A 21,619-nucleotide genomic window follows, 5' to 3' on the forward strand; every position below is an offset into this window, starting at 1 on the left:
TAGACTGAACTTTGAAAGTTTCAGTAACTTCATTGAACCACAGCAGCCAAAATACGAAAAAAAAACATTACAATCTCTGGTGTCACACTGACGTACCAGCCCTATATAGGGTTCCGGCGCAAAACTGAAGACTAAAACCTTGGCCGTCATTTTCTCTCGTAATAATCAACCTATTACCGCGAAATAAGCGAAAGTAGAGTTCTTCAAGAAGAATTTGTTAACCTAAATTCGTTGTTTCTCTTTAGTGGCGCTTTGACTTACGAGCACTGGTGTGCTGGTTGGTTGTTTCACCTTTCTGCCACCAGGAATGCAGCGAGTTCTGCGTGGCGCAAAGGTGGATGGCGACGTGTGGCTGCTTCTCCAAAATGTACGCCGTCAAGCATCGCATGAAGGGAACAGTGTGCGAATATGTGCCACATAGTGAGTGAAGAATTATATTTTTTTTCTGTGCTTTTTTCTCATATTCTGCATTATTTGATCACTTTCGTCAAACACGACGCAGCGATAAAGCAGTACGCCTTCACTGCTTACATTACGCGGCAAGAATGTTGGATATTTGTTTATTATAGATAGGTGGCTGGAAGCGGGAGGGGTCAAGCTCTGTCCTATCTTTATATACGCCGCTGTATTTTTACACAGGGCTTTACCGGTTCACTACGAACGAACTTTCCCTCAGCAGAGTAACTTCTGGAAGAAAGAACGTGTGGGCCACTATCATAGAGGTCATGAGAGGTAAACATTTTCATCCACCTAACTGTAGCACGAAGGCACATAGGAAACGTGTACGGCTATCTCGTAAAGAAACTTCGTAGCTGAAGAAAAATTCGTCCTGTTTCGGGCATCAAACCCGGGACCAACGCTGAATTTTACGCGCGACTTTGAGCCTAGCAGCACAGCTAATCAAGCGCAATGGCGGGGGCGGGGGGGGGGTTGTAAAGTCAGGAAAGCTGAAAGAACGAACAGCTGGAGTATACCATGTGAATCCGGCATCACACCTCCACTACGTCGTGCATTTCGAGACCCTCTAGTGGGGTGTTTTAATTATCCAGAATTCACAACGACTACTTCTCATTCTTAATGAACCGAGCAGTCAACCTTAAAAGTGTCGAAATTGTCTTTTTTTTTTTCGGGACTCTGCCGACGCGAGGCCCACCCTGATTTGCCGGCTATGGTTAGGAGTGGCTTTTCCTAAATGCCTTGCTTTTCGCATTGAAATGGCTGACAAGACTACGCGTGATGATTGTAGTCGCGAGAAGGCCCTTCAAGGCGTTACGTGTGACTGTACTCGCAACAGTGTACGTAAAGACTATTGCACAGATCAGATCGCACAGATCAGATCGCACAGATCAGTGCAGGTCATTTTGAAATGCTCACCTCATAAGCCATCGTAGCACAGGCCGGCGAAGGCATTGTTACGGCTTTCAAGGGCAACAGACCTGTGCAAATGGCTGTAGCTTCAGTTGGTATTCGTTGAGCCGCACGTGATCCTGTGCTGCGATATACTGCGGTAGCGATGATCATTACTAACGGTTACCACGTGTCAATTTCTCTGTAGTCTGGATGAACACCAGGTGCTTGGCGTGCATGCGTGAACACACAAATGCATTACGAAAACTATAGGGTTTGTTTTTTCTGTCCAACGGGATCAGGGCGGGGGGGGGGGGGGTGGTTGTTATACTGTGAGCGTCCATCTAGTGGACATGTCCATTTCGTCTGCTGCTAGAGTGCTGATTGGCTAGAGTGCTGAAATGCTGATTGGCTGGGCTGGAGCACGTGTCATAAGGAGGCAGGCACTCTAGCCAATCAGTGCTTCAGAAGCAGACGAAATGGACGTGTCCAATAGGCGGACTCTTACAGAATACCCTCCCCCCCCCCCCCAGGTAGATTACGCGCGGCCAGCAAAATTGGGCTTAAATGGCCCGCCCCTGTGCTAGGGCAGCGCTTCTTTGAATAGCGACAAAAAAAAGGAAGTAGGGCACTTGCACAAGTGTATACAATATAATTCTTGAACACCCCAAACTCACGTTTTGTGACCTAGTAGTTTGTTGTGGGATACCGCAAAACGATGTCCTGGAACACGAGATCATGTATGCAACTAGAATGCATTAAATTGTGAACAACTTCCGTGAAGTAACTTTTGCTTTCCTTGTGTGTTCTCTTTGCGCAGTGCGTTGCATCGACGAACTGATCCGTCAGAAGTGGTTCATGTCCTGCCAAAACATCTGCACCCGAGGATGCAAGTACGGAAGAGCGTCCAAGCTCATTTTGCTCAATGGTTAATCTCGCTTCGACGCTCCCATTTCTGTCACAACGAAAGCGGACCGCGATACTGATGTGAAAGCATCGGATGTGTCTTAAGGCAGTTTCAGTCTCGAAATACGCAGCACAAATGTCATATCGCACCATTAAGTCTTTCGCAATGGATTTATAAAATGGACTCGCCTCCCGGCCCTTCGAAACTGGATGTCCATCGAAGGCTGTTCAAAACCACCGCTACAACTGCTGAGGGGGGTATGCAATGGTTTATGGCTCAATTCCTCCTCCGACGCATTATTCAGACACGGCAGAATGTGGACGCGCGGACTTCCCCTGTGGTGTAATTCCGCGGCTCTGGTCATATTGCCGTATTCCCTTTGCCGCTCCTCGCATTCGCGCTGCTCATCAGGAGTCCTAACCATGTATTAACTACCCATAGCGGTGCTGCAGCAACAATGAAATCAGTTGCTGGGCTGGCTCTTTTATATTATGAAAGGCTAGTGACGTCACTCCCTACGTCGGGAGCTGCCGTCACCGCGGCAGCTTGTGCAACAATAACCTCTACCAGGAAACTTATGCGGGCAGCGCTACCTGCGTCGCGTTGTTAGCTGGAGCGCCTTATCATCAAATATGTGATTTGGGCGCTTGTTTTGTGTTTCTTGTTTGATGAAAATAGTGCTGTGGTGTATGTGTATCCGTATGTTGTATGCGTGACTTTTAGCTTCAGTTGCTGAAGGTTCTTTCTTCCGTGAGAACGACGCCGCAAGAAATCCCGACCAACGATAGGCTGACAGCTTCGCTGTAAAACTAAAGGACGTGTGTTGCGAGAAAAGTGCCTAGTCAGAATAATTCACTGTTTTAACAATCAAAGCTATTACCTCACAAATGTTTAGGTAAACATAAGCGAATAGCTTGAGCAACAACGGAAGTTGCTTATGATAGGCGCGCAGGCGAAGTTACGTTTGTAGCAGTTTCCTAAATACATTCCACTCGACACTTAATTGATACTACCTCTTTGTCGTTTATGCGTTGTGCATGTGTGAATCTCTGTAGTGTAGCATGCGTATTTTCAGTTGTGTTCATTTCACTACTTCTGCGATTGTGGAGCTTGTGGACTGCATTTTTGCAATCTTGGGCAATTACAGTGCATAGGATGCACGCTTCCTTCGTACATATATTACATAGTTTAACTGTTGCAGGACTTTGGGGGCTGCTGTTCTTAGTGCGGCTACTCGTCTACAAAGTAATAATTTTTTATTGCACGTATTACATAACTATCTAAGTTACTACTGCCTCGCAGGCCCTGACTCGGTGAGGGCTGCGCTCCGTTTGTTTATTTTCTGCAGTAGTCGTTGCGGTTCACAAAACAGGCACTAATTTCCTTACCCTATATATTGTAACCATAGCTATTTCTTTAATGCGTAACATTTCTAAGCCTACCAAACGAGGAAGCCCGTCCGCCCGTCTGTCACATGAGGCGAATCACTATACAGAAATGAATGTATAAAACAAAACAACATTCGAAAGAAAAAAATCTTTGGCGGTGATGAGTTCCGAACTTACGACCCCACGCTCGAAACTAGAACTTCTGACCCAGTGGGCTAAACACCCACGCTTGCTGTAGGTAAATATATTTGAACCATATGAATGTTTTGTACCGGCCGTACAAAACGAATGTCACAGGAGAACAATTTCTAGAAAGGCTTGTTTAAACATGTCGTGCTGGTGTAGTAAAAGCTATCTTTGAGGTCACATGTAGAGCTGACTTGCAGTGTTGCAGACTTCAAAAAAAAAAATCTGGTTTTGCGAAAATTTAATGCCAAACACGCCACATCACCGATGCCTTTTGGCGTTCGTTGGATGCGCCTCCCATTGGGGCGTTACTTCACCTACCGAAATGCCGCCGATCTCTGAGGGTTCGGGCGCTTCACATCGCGCAACACAGACACATACGCCGTGAATCAGTTGATAAGGATTATAAGGAGTGATGAAGGGTTATATTTGTTTCATAACGATTGATAATTGTTCGACGAGGATGAACAAGGCGCTAAAGAGCGATAAGGACTAATAGTGTTCGGATCAATTCTGATAAGGTTAATAAGCACCGATTAGGGTTGATAAGGGTCAGATCAAGTTCGATAAGATTGATGAGAACCGATTACAGTTGATATAGGTAGGATCATGTCCGATGAGGTTGATAATGATAAAAATAATAATGGGGGTTGGTAAAAATCAGATCGATTGCGATTAGGTTGACACCGACCGATAAGTGTTGATAAGGCTCGGATCGAGTCAGAGAGGGTTGATAACAGGCGCTATCGGTTGATAAGGGTTGCGTGTAGTTCGATAATGTTGATAACGACCGATAACGGCTGATAAGGGTTTATACTGGTTGAATCCAGTTTCACAACATTGGTAATGACACCGGGCTGCATGGAGATGAGCAAGAGGCACAGTGCTCACGCATACTTAAACAACTCCCAGAGGAGTTGCTGGGAGTCCCAGAGGAGTTGTCGGGATTTGTTCTGCGTCGTTTTTGGAGGTGAGAGTAGCAAAAGGTCACAAAGAGAAAAAGAGCTATTAGGCACAAAGGTGCGCGGTAATTAGTTGGCGCAAACACTGACATTACATTCAGCCTAAGTTAGTAAAGAGGGGCGCCCGGAGTTGGCGCAGGCGCTGGCGTCATGTTCAGCCTAGACTAAGACAATAACTAGTAAGATGGGTGGCGTGAGTTAGGATTAAAGTCCCCAAGCTTGAGTTAGGAATTCACCTATGCTCCAGGGAAATAGACGGGGCACAAGGGCGCGTGCTGCAAGTGAACGCACAGCGAGTGCTTGTGCATATAACGAGCGGCCCGCCACGCGTTTGAGAGCGCGCCTAATGAAAAGCGTGCCAGTGTTTCAGGCTTACGTCAGGCATACGCGTTTAAGCTGTAGCTTAAGCCTCCTCTTAAGGGCCCATCATTCTCCCCGGTGCTACGCCGAGCGTCAGTGACCTTTTGCGCGACATGCTGCGAGGCTTGCTGGCATAATTATCCAGACATTTAGGTAATAATGTGCCCGAGTATGCGCGTACGCCTCGTTGTATCGAGCCTCAAAAACTACTTCTAACTCGTGTGCTCTTAGAAATTCGAGATTTAGGGCGGCGCAGGCATGCCAGACTATGTTAGAACTGTACACCGGAAACCACGTAGATGGGATTTAGTCGTCGACAATTAAAACAGCGCTGTTAGTGACATCTTATACAGTGGTACGTCCCACAGTGTCGCGCTCGCGGATACGCCTTTGTGGTAACACTGAGGCGTATGTTTTACGTCAGCCTGTCTACACCACATTAAAACACTAAACTATATTAGCGGACAACTTTCTGCGGCAATTAAGAAAAAGCTATAAGGGTCGATGCTTCTCCAGGGGAATTGATGCGCTAAGTTTCGCGGCAGAGTTTGGCAAACAAGATTCAGCTTTTTGTTTCGGCCTCTTGGGGCGTACGTAGAACCCGCCATGGCAAGCAACGAACCACTTGTCGTTTGCGGTGCTTTCCCATTTGCCCAAGCACCGCTTTGGCTAATGAACAAGCTAACATTCACACTTGACAATGAGTGGTGCTTTTTTCTTACTGCCCACAAAAGAGGACTGACGCTGAGGCTATTAGAGAAAGCGTGCTATCGGCAAGCTTGAGCGTCAATCTTTATAGCTGTGGCGATGAAGCTGTTGTCGGTGCTCCTTTTTTTTACTGCAATTTAAATGCAGTAGTAAAAAACGATACATATGTTTTCTGTTCCCCAGCTTGAAGAAGCGCGAATTAATTGTCGAGACTTTATTCAGGAGCACCATCGAGCTACCTCTTCGCTTCCGTTTGTTTTCTTTGTAGCCACAGAAAGTTGCCCTAGAGTCGAGGATGGCAATTCTTTTCTTCTGGTCGGTTTCGCGCATTCCAATTCGCATTTGTATTAAATTTAACGATATACAATTGTTCTTTCTTTCTTTTCTTTTTCTTTCTTTGTCTTTTTTGTTTTTGCAGAGACACTCGTTATAGAGGTCTGATGTTCCAAACCGGATTCATCACGGATTACGTAAGATACGAGTAAGTGTTTCTGAGCATGCGTGCTTTCCCATTGTTCATTTTTTGTGCATCTCGGCACTACACGTGAGTCGGTTTGAGCTTTACGTTAGCGCTCAGCGCACAAATAAACAGAAGTCTACATTGACTATCCCCATTGCTGAGTGGTTTGCTGCGATTGATTCGGCTTTTCTTCTGGTGCAGAAACCTCGAGGCAGACCTCACGGTCGTTCTCGGCTCCACGAAACGCAAGATTGTGAGCAACCTGCCAAGAATGACGGTCTGTACAGATGTACCACCCTGCGTGTTCATGTTTAGCATGCACGTCAGTGAAGCTATTGTTCAGTTGTGCTTTCTTTCTTTTCTTTCTTTTTTTTTGTAGCATTATCTTATATTTTCTAGTACGAACTCACAGCAAAAACTTGGAGCACGACAAAGTAACCTGAGTGGAAGCTAACGATTTCACAACAAGGGGTATAACGGTAAACGAAAGGCGTAGCGTTCGGAGATGGAAAGCAATGTACAAGAAAGAACAAAAGGGGGTAGATAGCACTCCGTATAATATAAAGAAACTTTCAGGAATATGATGGTCCCAGCTAACAGATGTAATTGAATCTCTCTTTGAAAAAGGCCTTCGTCCTGTAGCATACTTAAGCCGCGTTTAGCGATTATAATAATGATAACATGATAATCTACCTAAGCAACTTGGTCTTGTTGGTATTTAATAAAGGACACGTTTTCAGCTAAAATGGCGGAACACACAAACAGTAACCCCACCGCCCGTGCCGTCGGTATCGTTCCTGTTGGTGTTTCATCTGTTGAGAAGTAAACATGCCCTTTGTCTTCTTATAGATGTTGGAAACTGAGGATTCCGAGTACCGTATATTTACAGTCAACCTACGACGACCTTTAACATCGTTAACACACATTCTTGTCGCTAGCTACAGTAGCCCTGCTCTCTTAGTTTCATTGCTCCATTTTTTCTTTTCGAGGGGAAAGTCGTGGCTGGTCACCCAGAAGTGAGGAAACAGATGCTACATTTCTTTAAGCTACTCGCTTCATTTGAAAAGAAAGACTTGAAGTTTCGCGGGCCTGTTGTAGATTTGAACTGGGGCCAAATTATTGGCATAGCTAATGTCCGCCTTTGCATGCTGCTGGTGGATATGCGTGACGTGTTTCAGCTGTTAGCTAACACATGAAGCAATTAGTTTTTTTTTTCTGTCCGTTGGTTGAAAGAGTGCTTCTTTATTGTTATTGATGTCGTGCGAGCCTGCTCGTGGTCTTGTGGCTTGAAGGCGTACAGCGCAGTAAAACAGTTAAATGAGGTATCAGTAGCACTGTATTCACTCAACTGTGGTTAATGCCAGCCTTCAAATGAAATTTCCTGTAGCGAAGAAGGAACACTGTTGTTTGCATAAATAACAGCGAGTTCTGTTGGGTGGAAGTATTTACCACGATGGTGGCAATTTGGCGCTACCATAGGTGCCTTCGTTAATGCGGGGAATAGTGTTGTTGGTTCTAGGGAGCATTGACAAAAACGCTCCGTGTAGTTCATGGGAGTCGACAAGGAATGCCACATCGTAGAAATTGCGCCTAACTCCTGGTCAATCATGGCACCTCACAAGTAGCGCCATAGTTACAAACATCATGCTTGTTTCCAGCTCTCTTTCGTGTGTGCTTTTGAAAGTCTGCGTCAATTTGTCTATAGTTTACGTTTACGGAAAAAAAATGTGCACATGACAGAATGTGTGATTAGCGCTGATATCGTTCGGTTTCGAAACTCGGTTATACCACATAGCACAGAGCACCGGAAAAAATGGTGAGAATTTCATGTTTTCGCACAAGGAAATAAGCTCCCATGGTCTAATAAATAAAATATGATTTCAGTTAGGGCAACGTTACAGCGAAGCATATGTATGTCGCCAGGATTCTCAGCTGCCTCTGGGATGTTCTTCACGCCGCTCCAGTCATCTATGCTTTGTAATAGTGTGGGCCACTAGGTATGTGCACGTGGTTGTGCTGCTGTCATGGTCGTTGATCGCAGTCATTACAGCTTCATCATCCGACTGTCGTCATGCGGTCTTCGTCACGCCATCGTTGTATTAGAGTTGTTATGCATTCGTTGTCATAGCGCGGTCGTGATGCCATCGTAACCGTTCCACCGTCTTCACACCAGCTTTGTGATACGAATCTCGTCATGTCGCTGTCGTTCATGCATTCATGCAAATATTCATGCACTCGTTGTCACACCACCTTTGTGACGAAGTCGTGGTCATTCCATCGTCGTATTGGTAAGTTCCTCATGCGACTCCCGTCGTGCCGTCGTCAGCCATTGTCACCACACTTGTCATCCCATTGTCCTCACGACGTCGTCGGCATACCGCCTTCGTCAATCCATCGACGTCATTCCTTTTCCCCTCGCTCCGTCGTCGTCATATAGCCGACGTTATGTCGTCATGCTCAAGACGACTTTAGCAAGCGGGTGCCATAGCAACGTGGACCGATACCAAAGAACAATGTCTGCACAATACCCGAAGCAACAAAAGTGTCAGAATGACCACTATACTGATTCTAAATAAATGTCTTCAGCAATATGATGTTTCGCTATATTGCTTGAAGGTAAATCGCATCACCTGATCGCAGGCACCGTGAGATGGGTTCTGCTGGAATCTTTTGATAAAAGATAATTAATTGGCAAGTCACCACCTGCACCCTATGTTGTTTGTTGCCTGGCACCGTTCGAAAGCACTGTAGTTCTAGCCGTCGGTCGGCTTAACTGATTTGTATCAGTGTATATAAATGGATACATCCTGGAGTTCGCATTCATGCTTGCCTTGTCTACTGGTTTAACTAAATCTAATGTTATGCTTGTAAGCTATCTTCCTGCCGTGGTGGCTTAGCGCCTATGGCGTTGCGCTGGTAAGCCCTAGGTAGCGGGGCAAATCCCTCTCGCGGCGGTCGCATTTCGAGGCGGACCAACTGCAAGAACGCCCGTGTATCGTGCATTCAGTTTACGGTAAAGAGATCCCCATATAGTCAAAGTGAATCCTGAGTGCCCCACTATGGCGTCCTTCATTATCAGGTTGCTGTTTTCGCGCGTAAAATCGCAGAACTTAATTTTGGTTTGCTCCTCGGATTTGCTTCAACTGGTCTTTCATTTTTCTCCCGCCAATTAAGGGCTTCTTCCTAAATTGAAGAAAAGGAATCTCAGAATAATAAATTTGATTTCTTCACACCCTCATTCCTTTCTTTCTATTCGCATCATGCAGATGGCTGACTTCCTGCTGTACCTTTCCGGTCATGTGAGCATGTGGTTGGGCGTGTCGCTCATCGCTGCGGGCCCCCTGGTCGTCGAGGGCGTCAAGTATGTGCAGCGGCTGTTCGACGCATTCGCCAGCTCCATGGGCCTCGTCGTAGACTAGTCACGAATAATATATAGCGCGCGGACCTGTTGCCCACGCCTGGACGGCTATTGTTGCGAAATCGTCCCGCCGCAACGACACAGAGCCGGCCTTCTGCTAACAAAACATACAGATAAAAGACAAATACGGCAATAAACGCTTTATTGATTTATTCGTTTGTGACACACCTATAGCGGCTGTAAGAGCAACCATAGCACGAATGTGGAAGTTGAGGAATTGAGGAAAAAAAAATTGGAGGACGCTTAAGCTTCGCCTTCAAGAGTGGAACGCGATAGCGTTATTGCACCTCGTTCGCACCGCCCACTCATTCGCTCGGCATGCTCTTGAGTCACACAAAGACATAGTTTTCATACACAACACTTCCAAGTGCACTGTACAACTTTTTCCTAATTATTAGTTCAAACCAGTGCTTCTCACAATCTACATTATCGCACTGTGTTGTGCACACTACAACGTTTCTTGTTCCCGTGTTCCTTTAGCGTTCACACGCACTGAGTATGTCGGTCAGTCAGCACACACATACACACACACCAAACTGGCATTTTCACTCATCGTAGTGTAAGTCATTGTGGACTCCTTCAAATCGTTCTTCTGGCATAACACACCTGGATGAATGTCGTTCGTTGTCTTCAAGAGCACTGTCATCACGCTATGATTGCGGTAGTGTCAACAGCACCCGTATCAGCATCATCTGCATTGGCACCCCCTCTGAATTCAATTGGTGCCTCATCTGGTCTGCGTTCTATTGCTTGTTCTCGCTCCCCTTCGACTTGTTGATCTTCTGTTGGCTTTTTGCGGCCGACCGCAAGAAGCATCGCCTTATGGTCTGTGAAATGGCAACTGCAGTACTTGACCTCTTTAACCGTGCCCTGGTTATGGAACGCGAGATCTAGACACGAATTGCGGTTGGTCGAAATTGCGTTCATAGGAGTAGCCATCTGCAAACCAGCCCGCACGTGTAGCATGTCCGGAAATGTTCTAGATATCCGAACGTTCTGATTGAAGTCTCCGACAACCAACAACGTCTCCTTCCCAATCCAGGGCTGCAGCTCTCTCACGATAAGGTCTGCCGCTGCCGTCTCACCGGTTCCGGGCGCGATGTATATACACGCAATTACCACACTGCCAAGTCGCACAGCACCGTACTCGTAGACCCGTTGGACCAGGAAAACGTCCTCCGCCTGCACCTCTCGTTTGACATAAATGGCCACACCGGCAGCGCGGTTGTCGGAGCGCTTCGCCGCACTGTTGCAGCGATACCCATCGATGTCGTAGGGAGGCTTCCGGTCCATCCAGGTCTCGGTGAAACACAGTACGGTAGTGTTTGCGAGAACAAAATCCTTGGCGACGTCCAGAGAGTGTGCACCCAGGGAGCGCACGTTGACACAGCCCACGGTGACAAAGTACTCTGCCAGCATCTTGTTGCACTCGGCAGTGATGGTCTGGAGACGATGGTTGCCGAGTCTCCTGAACTCGTCGGCAAGAGCGCGATCCGGGTTTTCCTTGAAATGGTGGAAGCGATGGTCGTTGTCCTTGTTCGTCAGGTACAACCCGTCGATGGTAGTAACCCTGCTGAGAGCGACGTACACGAGCTTCTGATTGTGCGACTTTGAGTAATCTACCACAGCCTCCTCGTAGGTGCCACCCTGAGATTTGTGAATGGTTATTGCGCTCGCCTGGACCACGGGGAATTGCTTGCGCCTGACGGTTATGTGGCCCAGATCATGTCCTTTCAAGTGGCACCCGATGGTGATGAGCTCGATGGGAACCCAATTACTGCAAATGTCAGGATCGTTGGCTCGGTAGCGTCGTCCCTTCAGCAGGGCAGCTGCGCCCACACCAGTGGGAAACTCTATCCATAAGCGCAGGGGATTGTCGTCTGTGTCCCTTTGCACAAGCCTGAGGATCCCCACACTACCATTGACAAGGCTGTCCGATACGTCGATGTTCCGTATGACCATGTAGGGCTTCTCAAGGCATAGCAGGATGTTAGGGGCCAAGTTGGCCATCTGAACTTTGGACATGGTGGCGACTCTGACCTTGGCGTGCGTGTACTCCTCGTCGGACCTGTGCCCACAAATGATGTCTGTAGCCGGGCAGTGTATCGCGTATTCGGTACACGCCTCGGCGGTCGCGATGTTAAAGGCGTCAGCATCTTTGTTTGTGTAGAAGAGGCGCACTCCGGATGGGCACTTGTTGGCGGCTTCTTCGGTGGTCACAAAGCGGCTTTCCAAGAGAGACACCTCGTCCACAGTTAGCCCTATCCCGTCCCCGATCTTGGTCAGTATGGTGGCAAACCTCTCGTCGCTCTGGCGCACGACATCTTTGAGTTGGAAGTAGGAGAGGTTATGCCACGGCATACTTTCCGTATCAAAGACACTCTGGTGCAATTTAGACCTCCTATACACCTCAGCTGCTCTGACCGGCGGAAGCTGCCTCAAGTCGCCGCATAGGATGACATCGAATCCGCCAAAGGGTTCCGTGTACTTAAGGGAGATTGTGCGAAGTCTGCGATCAATCAGCACAAGCGTGTCCGCCGACATCATACTTATTTCGTCGATTATGACACACTTGACGTCTTTGAAGGTGCAGCGGAATGAATTAGCGTCACTCGAGCTGAGACCCCTGTCCGGATTCTTGCCAGATACGACGAGTTTGAAGGCGGCATGCACTGTAACTCCACCGATTGCCACGGCTGCTTTGCCGGTGGTCGCACAGGCGACGAAAGAGTTGATGCTCACATCCCGGTTTCCACTTCTGAAATAACGGTTGTAAACGTCCATTATGGTGCGTAGCACGAACGTCTTGCCACAACCGGCTGCTCCGGTAAAGAAGACTTGCAAGGGCTCCGAGTCGGGCGTGGTCAGGCGATGAATGACTTCGCGCACGATCTCAAATTGGCCCGCATTCATCATCCTCATTCGATGTAAGTAGACGTCGGTGGGCATGATGTCCGTGCGCATCTGGACGGCTGGGCATCTCGCGGCAGCCGCTTGAGCACTCTCGCGCTGAGCCTGTTGCACGGCCGTTTCTTGGCCAACCTCGCCGAGGATGTCGGAGTCGTCATTTACGTCCACGAGTAGATCGGTCATCCTGCGCCCCACCTCTGCGTGTGTGTCGAAAGCGTCTCGCTGAGCAACTTCTTCGTTGATTATGTTCTTACAAAGCTCTTCCATTTCTGCAAGATCAATGTGAGGACTGCTGAAGCGAGCTTTGACAGCCAGGATTTCCGACACGCAGCTGTCGTAAATTTCGACGAACTTGTTATTGTCTAGGATATCCACCTCGCGCTGAAATGGGTGGAAGAGAAGCACGTGCTCGCGCTTAAAGTTGAGCACGTCGGACACTGAATAGGCGTGGTAGCGAAGAACCGCAGGGTGTGCTCTCGGTCGGCCGTTGTCGTTGAACGACGTCAGGTGTTCGGCGTACGTGAGCGCAGCTTGATCTTCCGGGCGGTCCTCATACTTCTGTATGGTCGTCTTGCACCACACGTCTGTGCTGCTCTCATCCAACCCATCACGATCCATCAGCTCCCGACTCTTGCGGATGCGAACTCGTTCCTCCGGCCACGAGGTGTTGGCTGTGACCACGACGCGACTCGCGTGCGACATGCCGAGGCCAGGCCGCCTCCTGCACGCCAGGCCGCCTCCTGCACGGACATCTCTACTGCTTTCAGCATCTTCACGCTGAGTTGTCGGAGGGCTTGGGTGTAGGTTACACTCGAGTGTGGAGATTCGTCCACGACTGCACGGAGGTCCTTGTGCAGGTTCGACATGCCTCGGTTTGCCTTGTTCACATATTCGACCACGTATGCCGCACACGCGTACACATCTAGGACGATCTGTAGGTCCATATTAGAGTTCAGTACAGACGCTATCCACGGGTTGAAGAAATTGAAGTGAACCTGATCACAATTCCTTTTCAACATCAGAGTCGGGCGGGAAATGCCGGCACGTAGAATTGTAATGTACTCTTCGGCATCTGCGACGTTATTGTGGCGGCGCATATCCTCGATCGACTCGTAGACTGTTGTTTCAAGAGCGGTGTGAATGTTGTTGTATCTCTCCTTCAACTTTGTGCGAGACTTTTTTTCTTCTTCAGTATGGGCAGGCGGAAGTGGGATGATCACGCGACTTTCTTCCATCGGCCAGAAAGGCGCGTTAAACCGACATTTTGTTCTGCCGTTCTTGTAACACGTCTGTGTGTGCTGGTGCGTCTGACAGCGAGGTCTATGAAGGCTTTCGGCGTCCAGAGAGATTAAATGTTCGGCCATACGATCTGTTTCGGGCATTTGCGGGCCAAGCTCCTCGTGGGGCGCATTCTCGAGCCAGAGCAACAGATGAGCGTGAGCACTGCCCCGATGTTGGAATTCAATGCGTTTGAAGTACTCCTTGACCACATAGAGGGCGAACGGAGAAAGTGTCTTGTGTTGCAGAATCTGCATTATCACCCGCACTATGTGATCGAAGTACACTGAGCACACCACCGGGTCATCGCTCACGAGCATGGACTTTTCACAGAGGCGGAGCTGTTCGAATGGCACTTGCGGATGGTTTGGATCTATGTGAAGACGTTGTAGGAGCCTCATCAATCCGTCCCAGTGTATTTCAGAGGCAGACAGAGTAAGGAACGCAGTTGGCTTACCGAGCTGGCGGATCATGGCAAACACGTCCTGCTTGCGTCGGTGCCAGTACTGGACCGTGTTTGGCACCCCGTTCATGAACGCCATGTCATGATCCACCGCGTTCTCGACAAATTCTCGGTCGTTCAGCTGCGCCTTGGTTACAACGGTCATGCCAGATGTGTTCCTGAAGAAGACGTTTACCGACGATGCAACTCGCGTACGCATAACTTTGGCTGCCATATAGAGCACGTGGTAAGCTGTCGCACCCCTGCGGTCAGTTCTCCGACATTCGCTCGATGCCATGGTGTAGACACTAGGCTTGCTGTCTGGGCTGATATTTCGAGGCTCACCGAGGTAGATTTGTGGAAATGACAGCTCCTCCGCGTGTTGATCATAGACAATGCTGACGGGTGTTATTCCTTCCCCTGGCGCCACAACCAGAACGTTGCTGTCGTCGATGATGAGTGTCTGTTGACCGAGCGACATGGCCAATGCTGTCTCCATCGGATTATGGTGGTCTACAGGATCGTCTATACGCTCGGCATTCTCGTCGCTTGGCTCTACCAGCTTGTCGCACAATTTGTCTGCCTTCTCTCGACTGATTCGGATGCCATAGTAGCGATACAACGTAGACTTCTCCAGGAACACAAGCCAGGGAAGCAACTCAGTCTTCTTGACCATGCCACGAATGTACACACTCTTGTATATCATCCGGCGCTTAATGTGAACACACAACGCTTGATCTTCTTCGACATCTCGAGGCAGCATTTGGACCGTTGTGTCGACGTTGATAGGCACGTTCACAATCGGACCTCTGATGGCGAACTGGCCGCTGTTGCTGTACAGCAACCTCCGAATCTGCATAAAGGGGATCCGCGGTGACACAAGTCGCTCACTCACGAGATCAATGTTTGGTAAATGCGCCGGCTTAGGTGGGTACGCATAGCCATTCGTAGTGGAGTAGTTAGGAATGCGATTTCGCCGGATGGTCTGCATGCAAGTGCGACACACCTCGAACCCAGAAACATCCGTACGAAATGCGTCGGCAACCACTGTGGCATGCGCTTCTGGAAGAGGCTTTAGGTCGTTCTTGTGCCAAAGCCGATCGCACACAGAGCAAGAGTAGCCAAATGGATTCTGTGTGAAGCGTTTGTGAAACATGTTTGTCGCACTCGCGTGCAGGCTTAACCTTTCCCGCGCTCGTTGTTCTGCCTCGGCTCGTCGCCTTAGTCGCTTGGCCTCGGCTTCCCTGGCTCGAATTTCTGGACAGTCTTGCCGCTGTTGTCGTCTGGCTTGGGCCTCATTCGTCCGCAACTCCGAGTTTTCCTGCCGTTGTTGGCGCCGGGCGTCGGCCTCACGTGCTCTGAACTCGGGGTCTTCCTGCCGCTGCTGACGCTTGGCCTCAGCTTCACGCGCCCTCAGTCCAGCATCTTCTTGCCGCTGTTGGCGCCGGGCCTCGGCCTCACGTGCTCTGTACTCGGGGTGTTCTTGTCGCTGCTGACGCTTGGCCTCAGCTTCACGCGCCCTCAGTCCAGCATCTTCTTGCCGCTGTTGGCGCCGGGCCTCGGCCTCACGTGCTCTGAACTCGGGGTCTTCCTGCCGCTGCTGACGCTTGGCCTCAGCTTCACGCGCCCTCAGTCCAGCATCTTCTTGCCGCTGTTGGCGCCGGGCCTCGGCCTCACGTGCTCTGTACTCGGGGTGTTCTTGTCGCTGCTGACGCTTGGCCTCAGCTTCACGCGCCCTCAGTCCAGCATCTTCTTGCCGCTGTTGGCGCCGGGCCTCGGCCTCACGTGCTCTGTACTCGGGGTGTTCTTGTCGCTGCTGACGCTTGGCCTCAGCTTCACGCGCCCTCAGTCCAGCATCTTCTTGCCGCTGTTGGCGCCGGGCCTCGGCCTTACGTGCTCTGTACTCGGGGTGTTCTTGTCGCTGCTGACGCTTGGCCTCAGCTTCACGCGCCCTCAGTCCAGCATCTTCTTGCCGCTGTTGGCGCCGGGCCTCGGCCTCACGTGCTCTGTACTCGGGGTGTTCTTGTCGCTGCTGACGTTTGGCCTCAGCTTCACGCGCCCTCAGTCCAGCATCTTCTTGCCGCTGTTGGCGCCGGGCCTCGGCCTCACGTGCTCTGTACTCGGGGTGTTCTTGTCGCTGCTGACGCTTGGCCTCAGCTTCACGCGCCCTCAGTCCAGCATCTTCTTGCCGCTGTTGGCGCCGGGCCTCGGCCTCACGTGCTCTGTACTCGGGGTGTTCTTGTCGCTGCTGACGCTTGGCCTCAGCTTCACGCGCCCTCAGTCCAGCATCTTCTTGCCGCTGTTGGCGCCGGGCCTCGGCCTCACGTGCTCTGTACTCGGGGTCTTCCTGCCGCTGCTGACGCTTGGCCGCAGCTTCACGCGCCCTCAAATCAGGATTTTCTTGGCGCTGTTGTCGCCTGACCTCAGCTTCCCGCGCTCGTATTTGGGGATTCATGTCACCGCGCTGGCGTTTGATCTCAGCCTCCCTGGCTCTCAGCGCGGCGTTTGATTGCCGTTGCTGCCGTTTGGCTGCGGCTTCCCTTGCCGTTCGGCATGCATCTTCGGCACGTTTAAGCCGCATTGCCTCAGCCTCCCTTGCCCTTAATTCCGGGCTCACGGTCCGCCGTTGCCGTTTCGCCTGAACCTCTCGTTCCCGCAGCTCGGCGTTCCCACGCCGCTTTCGTCGCATGGCCTCAGCATGGCGAGCTTTGGTCTCCGCCTTCTGTGCCTCCGTCTTGCGTGGCCTTCCTCGTGGTCGAACACCAGTTGACGGAGATGGTCCAGCAGTACTTGCCGGCGAGGAAGACACTGATGAGCAAGACACTGTAGCGCGCCCGGTACTGGTAGACGGCGCCGCTTCCATCACACGCGTCTCAAGAGCGAGCGCGCAAGGCCCTGCAATACAACACCCGTCGACCTGCCAAGGAGTGTAAGACAATGCGCTACGGCGCAGCAATCACTGATGAGGCGCCCCGCGTCGGACTTTGCACTCACGAATCACGCGGTGAGCGCCGAGCAACGCAGCGTTCGGCGCGGCAACGAAACGTGCGCCTGAGCAAGCGGAACGAACCAAAGAACTCGGTGTCTCGGAGGGAGAAAGCCGGGCAGTAACGCGCCATGAAGGCGGACGCGATCATGGGGCTGACGCCTTGATGGGATCGTCCTCTATCTCGCTTGGGAGCACCACGCAGAAGCATAACTCCTCGGAAGCAGCTCGGCACACATCGCAGGGGACGCTTTCCCAGCAGAAGCGCTACGGCGCAGCGATCACGTCAGAGCCGTCCCGCATCAGACTCTGCACGTAGCAATCGCGCTGTGAGCGGAAAGAGGAGCCGCGTCGCCTAAACACCAGTGTTCGAGTGACGCACGCCGGATGTTGGAAGGGGAGAGAGCGAGAAAACTTATTAAACGCAAGGGTATTGGGGCATCCTCGCACCGGAACCCGCACGGCCCGAAGGGGAGAAGCGGGTGAGCGAAGATAGTGATCTAAAGAAAGGCGCTTGATTCTACAACCCGGGAGGGCGCACGGCGAAACGTCAGGGGCGAGTGGCGCGCCACGTGCCGGGCAGCGCCGCACATTGCGAGGAGGGGTTCTTCTGTGTTTGCCGCAAGATGGCTCTGCATGTGCGCAGAGCGCAGAAGAAATTTAGCGGAAACGTACTTCGCTACTCGTGTAACTGCGACTTCTGTAAGTAAGATGCTCATAATTACCGATATACACCGCAGTATAACTTTCTACGGCACGTTTCTAAGGCAACACCGCATTCACTAGAAGCGCTTTTGTACCGCTTTCAAACATCGAACTTGTGGCTGAGTGGTAGCGTCTCCGACTCACACTCCGCAGACCTGGGTTCGATTCCCACCCAGCCGATCTTGGAAGTTGCTTTTTATTTATGAAGTGCCTGCCATTATTTATCGCTCACGGTCAACGCCGCTAAAGCCGACACTGACGCCGACACCGACGCCGACACCGACGCCGACGACACCGGCTTTTCTGCGACACGAGCTCCTTAAGGCTATCACGTTAAAACAAATAGAAAAATGTGAGCTGCAAGACGGAGGGGTTAACCAGACGAACCCTCCGGTTGGCTACTATGCACTGGATGGAAGGGGAAAAGCGCAGAAAAAGATAAGGAGATTGGGGAGGTGAGACGATGCTGAAAGTCATAGCAAGCAACGGGCTGCGAGAGATTGAGAGAAGTACAACCGCGAAGCGATACACTGTAACTTCATTCATTCATTAAAATAACTTTGTTCAGTGTCCTGCGATTTGGTGGGGTGTGGCTGGACCCCGCCTAGGTTTCAGCCAAGGGTTGTTGGACCTTGGAAGCTTCCTCGGCTCGCTGGATGGCCCAGAGTTGGTGCTGCAGGTCCGAGCTGCGCAACGCAGACTCCCAGCGCGCGCGCGGAGGCTGTTGTTGTTTGAGGCTGCATCACCGTTACCCTGTATTACAGCCGTACATTCAGATAGGATATGCTCCAGGGTGGCTCTAGAGTTGCAATGTCTGCACTTTTCCGTTGGGTATAAATCTGGGTGTATTAGGTGCATAGTAGCTGGACTCGGATAGGATCTGATCTCTAACTGCCGCCGTTCTACAGACTGGTTTTTGCACTAATTAAATTAAGAATAACGTAAGCGGGGAATACGCGCACAACAGACATGCACCATTTAGGCTCATTTGCCTTCCAGAACGTAACTGCGTTGGTACAGCGTAGTTGGTATCGTGACTTTGGATCAAGATATCTATGGAGTTGGATATCTATGGAGGCGAAAGTGTATTGAAGGGTGTACAGGCTGGTTGATATATGGTAGAAACCGCTATGGATTGCGACGCATCATCTGCAGCCAACGTTCAAACAGTTATTGAGCTGATGGACTCGGACAGTGAAGACGAGGATTTCGACGATGTTGTCACAATTCTAGCGCTGAAGCTAACTAGGTTGCAACGCAATAGAATTCCTAAGTACTGTGAAGAAGTCGTGAGTCGCTACTTTGATTTTGAATTTAAAAGACTTTTCCGCCTATCGCACGGTTCCCAAACACGGTTCCCAAACACGCCTATCGCCAAACACGGTTCCCATCTTCATTGACGATCGGCGTCAGCTTCGTTGCCACGCCGCCTATTGCAACGCAAATGCTGGCGTCGTCTGCTGCCATGGCTGTAGCACGACCGGCACCACCTCTCAACACGGTGCAGGGTCTGCCTGAACTAGCCCTGCACGACGCCTGCACTTGTTTAAAACGAACGCCGTAGTTCAGAGGGCGCCACGTTGCACTGCCAAAACGAGTGGCCGAGTGTGGCACTACATGAACTAGTTCAGGTAGTGCAGATAAATCGAACGGACCTTTAGTCCAGTAACAACAGCAAATACCTGACAGTTGATACCATATGGTCGCCAGGAAATAGTGCCAAATTTCAAAGCGTTTCTTTTTTTTTCAGCCGTATGTGCTTGTTTTCCTCCACCTTTGCTGCTTTTAATTTCGAAACGGTATTTGTAGAAAAGAAAAAAAGAAAGTGATGTGTTTTATTCCATAGTACGTTATTTTTTAAAGTGTATCCCGTTATTTATCGAAAAACTTCGCTTTCAAGTTCCAACTCGTTTCCGTTGGAGGCCATAGAGAGCAGCAAATTAAATGTAACAGCTGCACAAGAGCGATCGAGTACCCATTCTATATTTTATCTTTCACTGTACTACTGTTTATGTATACGCTCTCCAATCTTTCAGCACTATATGCAGACGCGGCACAACATTGTCGCATTAGAGGAGGAAAATTTTCATAGGATTTGCAGCTTTAAGACATAATCCAATGTATACACACGACATCTCGAGAAGTTACGAGATGATCCGTGGATGTGACGTATAGCTCTGAGTCTGGAAATAAAGTATAACAAAACTTGCTGCTGCTCTAGTTGTTTCCAGAATACCTGGTTCCTGAAAGGCTCCTTCAAAAAGTGTAGGGAACGAGGAAAGACAGGCAGCTGATGGGCAAAAGACTAATGGTTCTGCGTTACGTGTATAAGGTTGCGCAAAACCTTAAGACCTCCGCTAACGGGTACAAGTTTCCTATGGTCTTCTGTGCGCCACGCAAGTTGGCTGGCTTGCGCCCACACATTTCCAAAGCGCCGAGACCTTCCTCGTGGGCGGGAGCTTTGCCACAGTGCTGCCACAGCTTACCTTTCTAGGCCAACTACCACGGCCTATTCAAGCACATGTAAAATGCAGAAGTCCTTTTATGAAACAGTCTCTGGACCAACTTGAATGAAATTCGGTGCATTTGAAAGAGAATGTTGTAGGGACTGTAGCAAGCAGAATTTTTATTTAGGATCTGGAAGATTTTAAGGAAATTGCCGAAAGCAGGCAAGTTTGAAAGAAATAGACGAACGAAGTTTAGAAATCCGTAACTCTGCATCAAAAAGTGACATTACACTACTGTTTTTTTTTTATTGATATGATATAAGGAGATGTTGGCGCACAATTTAAGGCGCCGGCTACTCCTTCTAGTGCATCTCTTAGAGCATCTAAAGCGGAAAAATTTGGTATATTTACAGCGTACTGTAAACATGAATTTGTCACAATGTTATACTAGGGTTCTGCAAAGGTCATTTTCATAACTGTGTATCATACATCAATTCTGTCCGCATTTGATGCAACTTTAGGTGCAGTTTGCGGAAATTGTGTGTCTAATTCGCAAGTGAGAGATTTTTAAGCGTTATAAATTCACTTCCTAGAATTTTGGGAATTTAAACAATATAGAAACATTGACGACGTAAGTCAATGTTACGCTTACTGCGGTCACCACATTTAAACGTTTTTCCTATAAACGCAAGAAGCCTCGTCAAATTCGATGCAGTGGTTGCCGAAAAAAAAAAACTTTATCCGTTACCACGTATTTAATAGGAGCCCTCGACCTAAAAGTTAAGCAACGATGCCGATAACTTGCGGCCGCACTGTGGCGCCATCTACGAGATCCTACCGTCGCATAAAACAGAGGCAAAGCTAGTGCGTAGCAGCCTGGTCTGGTAGTTTGCAGTGGGCTTGCTTCTTTTCTGCAACACAGCCAGGACCAGAAACGCGGTTCTTCGCTTTAACGTGGGCTCGACAGAAAGAAAAGCCTCGCTGTAAAACTGTCATTGCGAAATCGACTCACTATCTGTATCGTGCAGCTTACCATCATTCGTGTTGCACTTGCATCGCCTGCCTTGTAATCCATATAAGCCGACCCGCATTCAATCACTATAGACGTTTGCCAA

The 21,619-nt window shown here is 49.7% G+C and overlaps 1 protein-coding gene across 1 annotated transcript in view; it reads left to right on the top strand.

Moving 5' to 3' along the window:
• Nucleotides 1-9,821, top strand: part of LOC135918845 (uncharacterized) — a 53,904-nt gene extending 44,083 nt beyond the window's left edge. Inside the window, exons 20-24 of the mRNA XM_070533987.1 lie at nt 306-420; nt 2,168-2,240; nt 6,277-6,339; nt 6,520-6,595; nt 9,585-9,821. Of these exons, the coding sequence (XP_070390088.1) occupies nt 306-420; nt 2,168-2,240; nt 6,277-6,339; nt 6,520-6,595; nt 9,585-9,737 (480 nt within the window). The 3' untranslated portion in view covers nt 9,738-9,821. The remainder of the gene's footprint in view (nt 1-305; nt 421-2,167; nt 2,241-6,276; nt 6,340-6,519; nt 6,596-9,584) is intronic.
• The last annotated feature ends 11,798 nt before the right edge of the window (nt 9,822-21,619 follow it).

The sequence above is a fragment of the Dermacentor albipictus genome, chromosome 2, assembly GCF_038994185.2.
Source record: "Dermacentor albipictus isolate Rhodes 1998 colony chromosome 2, USDA_Dalb.pri_finalv2, whole genome shotgun sequence".
Lineage (NCBI taxonomy): Eukaryota > Metazoa > Arthropoda > Arachnida > Ixodida > Ixodidae > Dermacentor > Dermacentor albipictus.